Source organism: Gracilinanus agilis, chromosome 5 (genome assembly GCF_016433145.1).
Source record: "Gracilinanus agilis isolate LMUSP501 chromosome 5, AgileGrace, whole genome shotgun sequence".
Taxonomy (NCBI): domain Eukaryota; kingdom Metazoa; phylum Chordata; class Mammalia; order Didelphimorphia; family Didelphidae; genus Gracilinanus; species Gracilinanus agilis.
The window spans coordinates 22,167,997-22,183,144 of record NC_058134.1 but is presented as its reverse complement, the minus strand read 5'-3'; the positions used below and the strand labels follow the sequence as shown (position 1 = coordinate 22,183,144).

General features: G+C 41.0%; 1 protein-coding gene across 1 annotated transcript in view; it reads right to left on the bottom strand.

Moving 5' to 3' along the window:
• TOPAZ1 (testis and ovary specific TOPAZ 1) overlaps window positions 1–13,874 on the bottom strand; it is a 90,501-nt gene extending 76,627 nt beyond the window's left edge. The window contains exon 1 of the mRNA XM_044678775.1: window positions 13,805–13,874. Within this exon, the coding sequence (XP_044534710.1) occupies window positions 13,805–13,874 (70 nt within the window). The remainder of the gene's footprint in view (window positions 1–13,804) is intronic.
• Window positions 13,875–15,148: the final 1,274 nt, after the last annotated feature.

Here is a 15,148-nt window from a genome sequence, read left to right as displayed (position 1 = left end):
CTGGCTGCGGCCCCTACAGGGCCCGCGCCCCCGAGGCTGCTCCGGCGGGGCCTCCTTGGTGCCGGGCCTGCGGCCGCGCTTCTGCCGCGGCGGCACCTCCTCCTCGGCCGCAACTGCGGCCGCCACAGCCTCCCGGGCCCGCCGCTGCTTCCGCCGCCTCTTGTCCGGCTTGGCTGAGGCGGGCTCCGGGCCAGGGCCCGCCGACGAGGCCGAGGCCCGAGTGCACAGGCGGCGGCCTGACGCCGACTCCCGCTCCGCCTCGTCGCTGCCGCCGCCGCCGCCGTCGTCGTCGCCGCCCGGCCGCGCGGGCCTCGAGCCCCGCGACCTCAACCGCGGCATGGCCGGCCCCGCCCCCAAGCCGCTGCCGCCTCGACGTGCGCCCCGGCTCCGGCCGCCGCCGCCTCGCGCCCCGCCTCGAGCCAGCCTCTCTCTCCCGCGCGGGCGGCTCGTGCTCTCCACACCCCGAGAGCCAGGCGGCGGAAAGCGGAAGTGACGCGCGGCACTCCCTTTCCCTCTCCAGCCAGCCTGGCTCCGGGGCTCTTTCAGTCAGATGGCTGCGAGAGCGAGGCTGGGCGGGGTTGGGGGGAGGGGACAAAGAGAGACCTGTCAGTCAGGCTGCATCCAGAACGAAAACGAGGCTAGTGCTGGGTGGGAGTGATGGGAGAAGGGAAGGAAGACCAGTCAGCGGGCCAACCCAGGAAGGCCTAGGGTGGTGCGGGGTTGGGGAGCTGGAGCGACCCCATCAGTCAGGCAACATCTCGAATGAAAGCTAGGGCTGCGCCCAAGGGGAGCGGGAAAGAAAGAGGGAAGGAGGCCTGTCAATGCCGAGGTGGACCCCAGCGGGGAAGAGCCGCTGTGTTACCCTGTATGCCTCCTTCCTGCCTGACAAGCACGTATTGAGTGCCCACTATGTGCTGGGCCCACTCTAAGACGTGTCCCTCAGAGCTGCCTTTGCCCCCTCACCCCTAGTAACCCTGGGCTCCCAGCAGCCTCAGCACAACGGCCACCTCCAGTACCCGTAGAGGGCACCAGGCCCCGCCTCCAGTACCCGTAGAGGGTACCAGGCCCCGCCCCCACCCCAGGGGCACCACCCCTTCCAGCCAGGCTGGGCACCTTACCCCCTGGGGCTTGGACATTTAATTCTCTCTGTCCTCCCAGTTGGGTCGTTGGGCCTTTTAGACCGGACCTCAGCGGGACGCGGGGCTGGCCACCTACCAGTGACGCCCTTGGTCGGAGAGCAGAGGACTCTGTCTACCTCTGCCAGCTCCTCACTAGGCCCGGAAGGAGGACCCCACCCTTTTGTGCACTGGCTATCCCACGTCCTAGGGCAGCGCCGAAACTCCTTGGTACAGGACCTATGATGTCCCACCGCCTTCACCTCGAAGTCTCCCCTGCCTTGTCCTTGGCCAAGAGCTGACCTCGAGGGCCTCTGCCCTGTTCTTCCACTCCCTACTGGAGCCGAGGAGAGACATTCTCCTGGATCTGGCTCATCACCTGCACCCCATCCCCCCAACCCTAGCCATCAGACCCCTCCACCACCTTCTCCAGGGTGTCGCTCCCAGCACTCTTTTGAGACGCCTTTCTCTGTCTACCGGCTCCAGGCCCCACTTTCTTATTCTAAAAACCCCTCAAAAACCAGTTTGGCCCTGGGCCACCGTCTTCCTGTCTTGAATGATTTCAACCAGTGAGATGCTGTATGTGCTCTTGGTCCACCTTTCCAGCAGTCTCACTTACAGACTTTAACTGGACAATTCAATATCCTCATTCCTCGGCCCCCGCCCCCACCCCCTTTCGCTTCTCACCCTATCTTTAAGGGCTGGAATGTCCTTCCCTACTTAGAAAGGTTTAAACCGTCCTTTTAGATCCAGCTCAAATGCTATCTTGTCAACGAATCTCTTCCCTGATCCTCCAAATGAATGAAATTCTTCCCTCCTCAGATTTTATTGCAATATAAATTGTGATCTGTGTATGCCTAATTACATCTTCTAGAAGAAGTTGCTCAAAGCAGGACCTGCCATAATTTGCATTTCTCTTCTCTTCTAACCACCGCCCCCCATCCCCAAACACTGCTTTGAAGAGTAGGTACTTAATGAATTGTTGGCTAAATATTTAAGATATCCTTTAATGCTCATGTCTATTTAGACCTACATAGGCCATCTAAGACTTGAATACGAAAAATAAAGAAGCTATTGTAATATTAATCTATTAGTGCTCACATTCTTTAATATGTTTAATGTACACAATTCCTGGATTTTGCCAGTCACAAATGGAGGAGAGAATGGAAAGATACTCCAATATGCTTTTTTGTTCTTTTTAAAAATTTATTTTTAAACAGATTTTTATTATGTCTTCCACTGCTACTCTCTCAAACTAAATAATTAAAAAAATGAAAAATAAAACCCTCATAACAAATATGCATAGTCCACCAAAAATTCCTGCACTGGCCATGTCCAAAAATGTATGCTTTTTCCTGCATCCTGGTAAAAGGCTCATCTCTATCTAGTGGATGGCATATTTCATCTTTAGTTCTTTGGACTTGTAGTTTTTCCTTGCAATTGATTAGAGTTCTAAAATTTTTCTGTTTGTTTTTATAATTTTTTTAAAACCCTTACCTTCTATCTTTGAATCAATATCATGTTTTGGTTCTAAGTTAGAAGAGTGGCAAAGGTAGGTAAAGGGGGTTAAGTGACTTGCCCAGAGGCACACAGCTAGAAGTGTCTAAGGCCAGATTATATGACGTTTTGACATTGTATAAATTGTTCTCTAGTTCTGCTCCCTTCATTTTGCATCAGTTTATAGAGGCCTTCCTCTGAAACTATCCATTTCATCATTTCTGTGATAATATTCTATTATGTTCATACATCACAATTTGTTTAATCATTCCTCAATAGATGAACACTTCTGTATTTTCTAGTTTGGAGCTACTTTGAAAAAAGATCCTATAAATATTGTCTGAATGTATGCATGATTTTTTATTTTCTTGATCTCATGGGATATACACCTTGTAGTATTATCACCTGGTCAAAGGGTATACACAGTTTAATAACTATTTGGGTATAGTTCCAAATTGCTTTCCAGGATGGCTATGTTAATTCACAGCTTCACTAACCACATTAGGGTGCCTGTTTTTCCATTGTCCCTCCAGCATGTTATTTTCCTTTTTTTTTTTTTGCCATCCTTGCCAATCTAATGACTATGAAATGGATGTTCAAAGTTGCTTTAATTTGCATTTATATGATTTAGTGATTTGGAACATTTTTTCCCTATGGAGTTGTTGATAGCTTGGATTTCTTCCTTTGAAAACTGCCAGTTTCTATCTTTTGACCTTTCAATCAACTCTTAGTTTATACATTTGAATCAGTTCCTTATGTATCTTGAATAAAAATAACTTTTTTTAAACCCTTGTACTTCGGTGTATTGTCTCATAGGTGGAAGATTGGTAAGGGTGGGCAATGGGGACTTGCCCAGGGTCACACAGCTGGGAAGTGGCTGAGGCCGGGTTTGAACCCAGGACCTCCTGTCTCTAGGCCTGACTCTCACTCCACTGAGCTACCCAGCTGCCCCAAAAATAACTTTTAATGATTACTGCTTCATGCAGTAGTTTGAAATCTGACACTAATAGATTTCCCCATTATTACCCATTATATGGCTTTAGTTTCTTCATTTTTGAAATGAAGAGGTTAGACCAGATATCCTTAAAAGTCCCTTTCAGATTTAAGTCTGATAAAACTCTCCTGAGGCATCCTATTTCATTATTTACATGGCTCTATTTGTTGAGAAATTTCTTTTAATAATAAAAATTGCTATTGGCTGGCCACTTGGTGATAGATTCTTCAGGAGGTCCTGAGCACCAAATATCACCAAAAATTGCATTTTAACAGACATAAAAATTACAAATATATTTAAAAAAAACTTCTGAACCAGCTCTATAATTCAGACTATATATTTGGAGGATGATAATATCAAAGACCCCAAATGATAAAGAAATATAGTACGTGTGATAAAGAAGATCTATTTTGACTTTCTTAAACAAATTACTGATGCTGAAAAACTGGTTATAACAATCTTCTATAGAAGTTAAACCCATGTAGATAAATCAATTGCTATAATAAGGAGACAAAATAGAGGCTAAAAACTGCTTTAGTAAATGATGCTTTGACCTATTTGCCAGGTAAATGATATGGTTGCCAGGGCAACACTGGTTTTGAATATAAACTCATTTGTAAAATCTTCTAGAAAAGGATGGTAGAAACTTAAAGCAGTATTTCCTCGCAAATGGCAAGAGGCAGTGAGAGGAAAAATCAAATCTGAAAACAAAAATTGTCAAGAGAATCAAGTGAAGTCATCTCTAAGACATTATAGGGATAAAACTGGCAGAACAACAAATAAAGTGTAAGAAATCTGTAAAGAATTTTATAACAAAATCTGTTTTAATCATTAAGGACAGTAGAGTCACTACATTATGATCCTGGATGTGCTTTTGTTGGAATTGGTCCTAAAAAAACAAAATCAATGTGGGAATAGTAGTGGAATTAAGTGAAGTCTACAGAGGGGAGGTCTATATTTTGACAATTTTGAGGTCACTAAGGGATCAATTTGAGATATCTGGAATAAGGAAGATACAAAAGATAAGGAAAAAATAAGACCTCATTGGGAAAAAAGATGACTACTAACTTTTATGCTTTCTCATCCCATTCATTCATGAGAATAACCTACACACATAGAGGACATTCTTAATTAGCATTAGAAAGAAATAGGTAGGCTTTTGCCAAAAATATTCCATATCTTTTCTCTCTCACAGTTGACTAAAAGATGTCAAGAACATAAGATCCCATTTCATGTGTTTGACTACATTTAAAACATTTTTGATTCAGTAGAGTAAATGCCACTTTATAGGTTCCAACAATATATCTCCTCTGCAAAACTATCAGAAACATATTTAACCATTCTTTAATTGGTTAAATAACTTGATAACAAGAAATGAAGGATAACAAGGAAATGTTTACTCAACAATGTTTGTCACTGACAGGGTAAGTACAGAATCCAATTATGAGACTCCCTTCAGATAGCAAGGTCTACTAGATGCTTCTGTTGACCCTACCAATTGCAGCCATCTTCAAAACATTTCAGAGACTCTTAAATGAAATCTGGTGGCACTTTAAAAGAGTTTGGTCTTTCTTTATAGAAGAAACCAAGGGAAGAATTCTCTCAACTATTATGCAGGGTGTTTTTAACATCTTGTGGCAATTTTTTAAAACCCCTATCTTCTGTCTTAGAATCAATACTGTGAATTAGTTCCAAGGCAGAAGAGTGGTAAGGATTAGGCAATGGGGGGTGTGACTTGTCCAGGGTCAAGCTAGGAAGTATCTGAGGTCAGATTTGAATCCAGGACTTCTCAATACACGTAACCACTTACCTGGGACAATTTAAAACTACCAAAAGCTTAATTGATCAGATGATGACCTATAGAACTTATCCAATAGTCAATATATCTGGACAGAAATTATGAATGGACCATGACCAGGGGCTTAGTATTAAATATGATTAGTAAAGCTGACTGGATTGCTTTGGGGGAATTGCATCTGTCCTTTAATGATCAACAAAGATATCCCTTTTTTAGCGCTAATTTTCCTATTGATGTCATATGGTTATATCCACAATCTCTCAAAAACTAATGATTACCCAAATGGTAGTGGAAAATAGTGTTCATGCACACTCTGTAATACCATGAATGCAAAAGTTTCATAGGAAAAGCAGCATGTGATTGTCAAATACACAATTGGGGGGAAAACTGAGTTTATCACATAGCAAGAATGAGAGAACTGATAATAACCCAATGTGATATATTGGTATTTTCACTTTATCAAGAAAGTGTATGGAAACCCACTACTCTCTCCTTACTCCTGAAACTGATGGGAGGATATAGTTGAAAGAGTCACATAATATGGACAGGTGTGGATGAATTGCTATCCACTTTACAAGAGGAAATACATCAGTGATATCACAAATACTTCAGGATGGACAGAGATGATACTACTTTTATTGCAAAGTACTTCTGGCAAAAGCCTAAACTGGGAAATTTCAGAAGACACATTCAAGATGCCAGATTGCAGAGGAACAGTGTCATATAGATACTAGTTCTATAATCTTAAATAACATGAGACAACTTTAAATTATATTACACACACACTCTAAACCCAAACCTACAATGTGTACTTTCTAAACAAGAAAATTATCTCAGTATGAATTTTGTGTGGGAATTCCTTATTTAAATATTTCAGCTTAGCAGACCCATAGCTTAAAATGGCAGCTAGGGCAAATTCCTTTTTAGGGGTATGATCCTGGTCTAATCTGTCATTGTTCCAATGCTGCCCAAGAGTCTCACAGCTTCTCCAGGCTTGAGCTCTTCCAGTTAACCCTTCACCCACTTTTAAAAAAAAATCATAGGAAGGGTCCACTGAGATCTGGGATCTCTATCCCCTCCCCTGGGAAGGAAATTCTCATAGGATTGTATCTGAGAGAATGATTAAAAAAGTTTTCATGAATCCTCTATTCCATGTGGTATTATTAGTAGAAAAACACATCTTTACCAGCTCAAGATATACTCTGAAAATAATCCGCAATGTATTTTGTACTCACTCATCCTCATCTTTCTTCCCAAGTAAATTCCTAGAATTTCACTAGGTTTAGATCCCCGATCTAACTTTAGATGGGTAGATGTCTGATTTGACTACAGGGGAAAAAACAAAACAAAACTTAACATTTTTTGCTTCAGAATCATGCAACCTAATAGCAACATTTAAGAATACAAATTCAAATATCTACAGTCTCTGATTAGCTTTCTTTCCACTAGGGGACATCAGACTCATAGCTACCAAAAACTACTGAACTCATTTTTCTCTTTCTTCCTTCCTAAATTCAAGAAAACACTTAAAAGACTTGGAAATGATGGATCGGTTTAAATCTGCCCCAAATCTCAGAGTATCTACCAGTTATGACATTGGATCCAGGAAGAAATCAACTTTAGTAAATCAAAAATAATCATAGAAGGGTCAAAAGGCACCAACTTTTCAGGGACCAAAAAAACTTCCAGGCTCACCTCAGCTACCAACAACTCAGGGAATTCTCCCCCCCCCCATTAGTATTCTATCTTTTAAAACAAACCAATAAACTATCAAATAACTTTATACAAATTATGACTTACAAAAAACTCAATTAGATGCAAACATTAATAAAACACAGACCATTTCAATGGTTAAAGTAGCCAGATTATAAATTGGCCTTATTGCAAATACCCTAATTAAAGTTCACTTATTATTTAACAACAGAAACAAAAGTGGTACATGAAAATTGAATGCTGTATCCTTAGACCTAGAAGGTTTTTTAATGAGGATCTCTGCCCCCATTCTTCCCTGGGACCTTGTATCATAGGACATATCATTTCCACCCCCTACCATAATCACATAAGCAACTTGAGATCAGAACTCTGCCCATTCCCCACCCCCCTTAGCTTTCTTTCCCCGTGTCTAGCACAATATCTTGCACATACTAGGGAAAAAGCACTTTATATAGAACCTACTGTATACGAGGCACTGAGCTAAATAAAATAAAATGAGCAGGACAAAGAAATGGCAGACTATTTCAGTATCTTTGCCAAGAAAATCCCAAATAGGGTCTCAAAGAATTAGACATGACTGAAATGACTAAACAGCCACAACAATGTGCCAGGTCCTATGCTAAGTGCTTTACAGTTATCCTCTCATTTGATCCTCACCACAGCCCTGGCAGGTAAAGTGCTAGTATTATCTTCATTTGACAGTTGAGGAAACTGAGGCTAACATTATTTAAGTGACTTGCCCAAGGTCACAAAACTAATATTTGAGGAAAGATTTTAACTCAGGTCTTCCTAACTCTAGACCTGGTGCTTGGTCCACCTGAATCACCTGCCTGCTTAAATGCAGTTGTATAGGCTTAATAAAATGCTTGAATTGAATCATATAGGTTTAAAATGGCAACTAGCAGCAGAAACAAAGTTCTAGGAAATTCCCACAGAATCTGTACCTTGATCATTTTAGGAAATATTACAGTGTTCAGATTCCCTTTACTATCATTCTCTGAAAAACAATATTTGAACTTCTTTATACACAAATTACAGAGAAGAAAGTGCTCTGTAAATCTTTCTGCTAGGGTGGCATGTCATCATAATAATCATGTGTAGCCTAAAGTTGCCAAACAGCTACTACCCAAAATCCACCAGCATTGATATGGGAAAATGGGCAAATATGGGACTGTTTCATGGAGGATTTTGGGAGAAGGGCACCGGGCAGAGGAGAAAGCCATTCTGGTAGTATCTTTATCTTAGCACAATGTAGGGAGATATAGAATGTCCTGGCGTTCTGCCTTCCTTTTCCCCTTCCAAGGGGCTGTGATGAGTTGCTCCTTTGTATGGCTGAAGAGGCCAGTGATTTGTGGGTTAGCCAATTCCCTCAAAGGCATTCCCTTCTTTTGCCTCCACATTGGAAAAAGATGCTCCCTCACACCTCCTCTAACTGAACAGTTTTTCTGAGCTTCATCTCTCCCCTTCCTTCCCCCAGAGAGGTGGTGTGGCTGCGATGGCCAGAAGTCCTGCATTGGCAACGGGATGGTCAACCAATAGTATAGCTTTGCCCTTGTACGCTCATCTGTTATTACTTTATCTCCTCCCCTTCCATAAAGGGAACTGGTGATTACTAATCCTTGCTGGGTAATCAGTGCTTGCATTGTAGAGAGATGTTGGGGAAATGTGTCAGACAAAGTAAGATACACATCCAAGTGAGAGGCAAGTGGGAATGTGGTAGAATAGTCCTTTCTGCTGGGAAAGCACGATTTTTTTTCAGTTACTTTGCCATCCTCATTGTCAAGTATCCCTTCAGAATATCAGAGTGGGAAAGGCAGGTGTAGTACGGAGATCAAAAGGGACCTTAGAGGTCATTTTTCTGTCTAGTCCCCCTCATTTCAAAGATGAGGAAATTGAAGCCACAGAGGTTAAGTGACTGGCCCAAGGTCACAGAGACAGAAATGGACAGAGCTGAAATTTGAACCCAGATCCTCCAACATCAATGCCAATAAACGCAAAGCTGATTGAAGAGACAGAAAGTAAATGAAAAGAGACAAATTAATTGAAGCATATTTCTTAAGAAGCCAGACTATAGAAGATAAGCCAAGCCTTGGGAAAGAGTCAGCTTGGGATGAAGGGAAAAGTGGGGTTGTTTTTCTGGGTGTACCAAGTTCTCATTTGGATTTCTTTGGGGGTATACCTGCTTCCCTATACCTATCTCTCCCCTTTCTGGTGGAGGGGGAGGATATTTAGAGGGTGAAGGCTTCTCCTCCAACTCCTTCACACACTATATCTTCATCATCTCCTTTTATGTGGAGGCTACCTCCCGTAAAGTTTAACTGCTATCTCAGGTAGAGACCTAAACCTTAAGCCAACTTACACGCCAGAATGCTTTCACTTGTGTGCAAGATTATTGCCCTGAGGACAGCTGAGCAGCCTCCCCTTCTTCTCCTCCAGAAATTATAGGCATATTATGAAAGAAAAAACTAAGGAATAAAGGAAAAGATTTTTACATAATGACAGGGATGAAATATTTAAGATGGCTGCAGTAGTAGGGAATAGGGTATGAAGAGTCATTGGGTGACTCCAAGGACTAAAAGATTGGGCTAAAAGATGGCATTGGTGGCAGCTGCCAGGAGATAGCAGAGCAAAGGGAGTGAAGATCCCAGTGAGGGCAGCTGTTGTTGTAGGTGTCCAGTTGGAACCTATTTTAGCACACAAAGCAAAGAGTGGGCAGCTGTTTTGGGGGTGTGGGGTGGAAGGGAAGAAGAGAACATGTGATTGAAGAATATAAAGAAGCAGGGGAAGCAGAAGTCAGCAGTCCATGATTTATTCTGACTAGCCCCAAGTAGAGCCCCTATTCAGCCTAACTTCAGCTTACTTTAAAAAAATTGTTTCTTGGCTACATCAAAATTTCCAGCTATCTCCCTCCTCTCCTCTTACTGGGGTAGGGGAGAGGGGCATGTCTTAACCAAAAAAAAAAAAGTATATTAAAACTATATCTTTCATGTTTCTCTATATATTAGTTTTCTCTAGAGGTGGACACTTACAAGTTATTCTTCAAATATTAATTCTATAGCTGTATATAACATTCTCTTGATTTGACTAGTTTCACTTTTTATAATTTTTTATAAGTCTTTCCATTTTTTGTTTTGTTTTGAAATTAACTTGCTCATCATATCTTATGATGCGGTATTATTCCATTACAACCTTAGATCACAACTTGTTCAGATATTCCCCAGTTGATGGGCATCTCAATTTCTAGTTCTTTGACACCAGGAAGAGAGTTGCTATAAATATCTTAGAACATATTGGTTCTTTTCCTTTTTCCCTGGTCACCTTGGGATATAGACTCAACAGTGGTATTGCTGGGTCCAAGGGTGTGTGTGTGTGTGTATATAGTTTTATAGCTCTTTGGGCATATTTCCAGATTGCTCTCCAAAATGGTTGGATCAGTTCACAGTTCCACCAACAGTGTATTAGCATCCCCATTTTTCCACATCCCCTCAAACATTTGCTGTTTTGCCCTTTTATCATTTTAGCCTATTTGCTAGAGGTGAGATGATCTCTGAATTGTTTTGATGTGCCTTTTCTAATCAGTAATGATTTAGAGCATTTTTTCTTACGATTATGTATAGCTTTTTTAGGATTATACATGGCTTTGATTTTTTCATCCCCAAACTGTCTCTTCAGCCTGTCTTTCTCTAAAGTGAGCAACATCAAGCAGAACATCTAATAATTAACTATCCCTTATCCCTCTCTGCATCCTAGGGATGCATCATACTTTTGAGGGGTTTGATGGAAAAATACTACACAGCCAGATTTCTCCCCTGAAGAGACAGGGAGAAATGGAAACTTCCAGAAATCCCCCCAAAAGGATGTAGACTCAGAATGATCACCCTAGTGCAAATATCAATAATATGGAAATAGGTCTTGATCCATTACACATGCAAAACCCAGTGGAATCGCGCATTGGCTATGGGAGTCAGGGGGAAGAGGGAAGGGAAAAGAACATGAATAATGTAACCATGGAAAAATTTTCTTAATCAATGAAAAAAATAAATCGCCCCAAAAAAGAGCCAGTTCTCATGACCTTGGCTTAAAGTAAGATCTTCCTACTACACACAGATTAAGAGAAAAGTGTTTTGTTAACCTTAAATCCATATAAGTCACCCTTGAATAAGGCATCTGAAAAGGGGAGGGCAGCCAGCTCCTGGGAAACATTAGTGACAAAGCAGGACTGAAGATTCTTATGTGTGTGACTCTTCTATAGGAGAGAAAGGGGAAAAAAAGTCAATGGAATTCTTAACTACTGTCTTCCACAGGTGCTGACCAGAAGGCAAACTATAGCTGTTTCTTTGCCTGGTTAAACTAAATTTGGCGATTAGGCCCTTCTATATTTTACAAATTTTTGATTAAGTCTGCATGTTAATGTCTCAATGGCTTCTGTTAGTGGGGGCCTGGGACCTGAGAGATACTAGGGAGATGGGACCTTTGAATACAAGCAATTCAAGCCATAAAGAGTATTATACTGTTATTGGGAATCTTTCAGGCTGAAACTGATCCAACAAGTCCAGAATTTTGGTAATGAGCCCAATGAGTGACAGAGCAAAGACTTGGTCATCTGCTCTCCCCACCCCATTCTAGTGTCCTTCCGACAAGAAATACCCATCCAATACCAGGGCACTAAATTTGGGCTTGAATTATGAATTTGCTGATGATCTATTCCATTCTGTCTCTGCTCTTCAATCATTCTCCACTTGCCAGACAGTTCTAATGAAAGGATAAATCCATTTCAGTATTTCAAATTAAATCTGTCAGAAAGTACAGCAATACCCTTCCATCTAAGTCATCTATTTATCTTTCTACCTAATTTTTTTTATAATGCATCCATAAACTCTTCCTTTCTCTCCTCTGCCCCATTTCCAAAAATGCTTAAGTTAAATGATGGTTATCAAGTACATGATTTCCACACTATTTGGCAAGAATAATTAAAAATTCACCAAAACATTTTTTTAAACCACTAAATTAAAAATATTCTACTGGTACTTATTCTAAAAGTCACTCAAAGATAATTGTCAAAGCAATTTATTCCCTTAAGCTTGGAAAATTAATAATTCCAAGTATATTTTAAAAGGAAAATTTCCACATTTAAAAAATCTGCGCATTATTAACAGCAATATTTAAAGGAGAGAATGTTAGAACAGTTTGGTAACATTTCAATCTCTGATCTAATCTTCAATGATCAATATGGATCAGCCCTTCTTTAGGCTACCTAATCTAGATCCTCTCGTAAGTCCTCAGACACTTCCTAGTTGTGTGACCCTGGGCAAGTCACTTAATCTCCATTGCCTAGCCTTTACCACTCTTATGCCTTGGAACTAATACACAGTATTGATCCCAAGATGGAACGTTAAAGAGTTAAGAAAAACATTTCCCCTGCTATCCTTTGGAAATCTGGGGAAGTCTATGTATTCATTCTTATCTTTTAAATGAATAAAGTAAAAATATATAAAGTAATGAAGGAAATCAATTATGTCAAATTACACTTATCAAAATATTTTAAAAACAAACAAACAAGTTAGGTAGCTGAGGGAAAGAGCTCCTGCTTTACAGGAAGTTAGCTCATCATACAAAGCCTTCTTCTAGGTCTCTTCACATTATTTGGGTATCAATGTAACCTAAGTTATTCCTTGCTCTCACTACCTAGTTTTATGATAGACAAAACAAAGGCAGGTCCACCTCATTTTCTAACCATGTATTTCTTTTGAAATCTTTTATGTGACTTCTGTGCAATTGTTGGTTGGCAATAAGTTACAGACTAGTCATACCCATGGTTTGGGTTTCTCCATTGATCTTTGGATAACCTGCAACTTTGATCCTTGAGTCTATGACATTCTGTGATTATCACATTGTCACTGAAATAAATTTTGTGTTTTAAAAAGACAGATTTTTGTTTCAGGGAGAAATCATTAAAAACATTAAACGATTTAACAAATACCGCCCAATTCTGGGGCAGATCAGTGTCTATGGGCTCTCTGTCCAACTACACATTGGCCACAGAATCTCAGGCTCTGTAGGATCAAAAGAATCAGATCCAGAGCTGGATGGGACCTTAGGAGGTACCAAATTTCACTCTCCTCCTTCCCTCTTTTACAGATGAGGAAACCGAGACCCAGAGAAGTCAAAGAAGTCAAATAATTTGCCCAAGATCAAAGGCGGTAAGAGCAGTAGGAATTCAAATTCAGGTCCTAGGATTCCACAGTAAGTTCTTTCCAGAGAATAGCCTTCTGCCTTCCCTCCCATCTGAATATTTCACATAGTCCCACTCTATCCCTGAAATAAGAATCCTTTACCCAACAAATGGTCATGCAACTTTTGCTTGAAGGATTGACATTGGCTCAGCAATCACATCTAGTTCTCATCACTGGTATATATATTTCACTTGAGGCAGGTGGCAAACTTAGAGGCAGCTAGATGTTCATACTTGTTTTTATCCCTTTTGGTTATCAACTCCCTGGAAGTCATCTTTGTCCTCTTTGCCAGGCCAAAGATCATTCCTCTTATCAAAGAAGAGAAAAACCAACCAAGAGTGGGAAGCCCTGCCTTCTTTTTAACCAGTTGTTTAATTTACCCAGAATATCTGGACTGTTTTCTTTGATCTTTCCCCCCTACCCTCAAACGGATTTTAAAAAGTGTTGTCCTTACTTTTTTTCTTCATCCTCAATTCATTTGGAACTTTAGCACCGACAGCCTGGTTTTTATGATGAGATGACATATTTTTGTTTTCTTCTTGATGTCAGTCCTTGTTTTCTTCTCATTTCTCTCCTGACAACAAAGAAATCAAAACCAAAATCATTTTTCTCTCCTGACTTTCCCATTTCTTGGTACCATATTCCCCTAGTCATCTAGGCTCAAACTTCTGATGTCCTCTTTTTATCCCTCTCATACCCAAGAAATCTTACTAGTCTGGTGATGACACAATCATCTAACCTCCCTGTTTCTAATTTCTTCTGTCTTTAATCCATCCTAGACTAGTAGCTAGATTAAGCTTCCTAAAACAGAAGTCTGAATCAAGGATCAGCCATCTACTGTTGGAAGCCACCTCAGACATATTCTTCAGATGAGGAAACTGAGGCCCACAGGACATTAAGTGACTTGTCCAAGGTGACACAGGCAGTAGATAACAGAGTGAGGATATGAACCAAAGGCCTCCAACTCCAAATCTCATGCTCTTTCCACTGCTCCATGTGGCTTCTTGAAAGTCTTCCACTCAAAGTGGTCACTTCTCCAGTACAGTTCTTCATTATCTACTGAAAAGTACACTGACTTGAGCTGGGTAGGTAAGAGACATCATAGCTTGGCCTTAAGCCATTTATCTCCTTTTGTTTCTCCTTCCTGAAACCCCAATGATCCAGCCAAACTAGATCTCTCCCTGTTCTTTGAATATACACTCAGTCAATCTCTCCCTGCTCATATAGGTTTCAGTCTGGAACCAACCTACATGTAAGAAAGCCCTCATGAAATATCTGTTAAATAAATTAGATCTTCATGATGAATATGTAAAAAACAGATCAGCAGGGATTTGAATTCAGGTCCTCTAATTTTAAACCCAGACAATCATGGATTTTCTGATGATGTGGCATGAGGAAGCAAACCTTTTGAATCAAGCTATTGGAGGAAAAAAAATCTATGATCAAGAAACGCAATATTAGAAGTATATGTTTTTTCCACTAGTGATGCTAGGGGAGAAAAAAAGAAATTTAAGTCAAGGACATAAGGATGGGATTTGTGCAAGGGGGATGGGACAAAAGGAGCCAGAAGAAGGCTGTTGGTGACAGTTACTGACAGTTGGGACCATAAAGAATTCTGGGAGATGCTCTGGAGGAAGAAGGAGGAAAAGAGGGCTTCCAGTGGAGGACAGAGAGGGAGGAGGAAAAGGGTTCCGGTGGAGGACATCCAAGACTGGATCCAGGCCTGAGGGCTTCCTGAGGAATCTTTCTTTGGACATTGAAACCCTGATTCCCTGGTCAAAGATTCCATCGCATATCA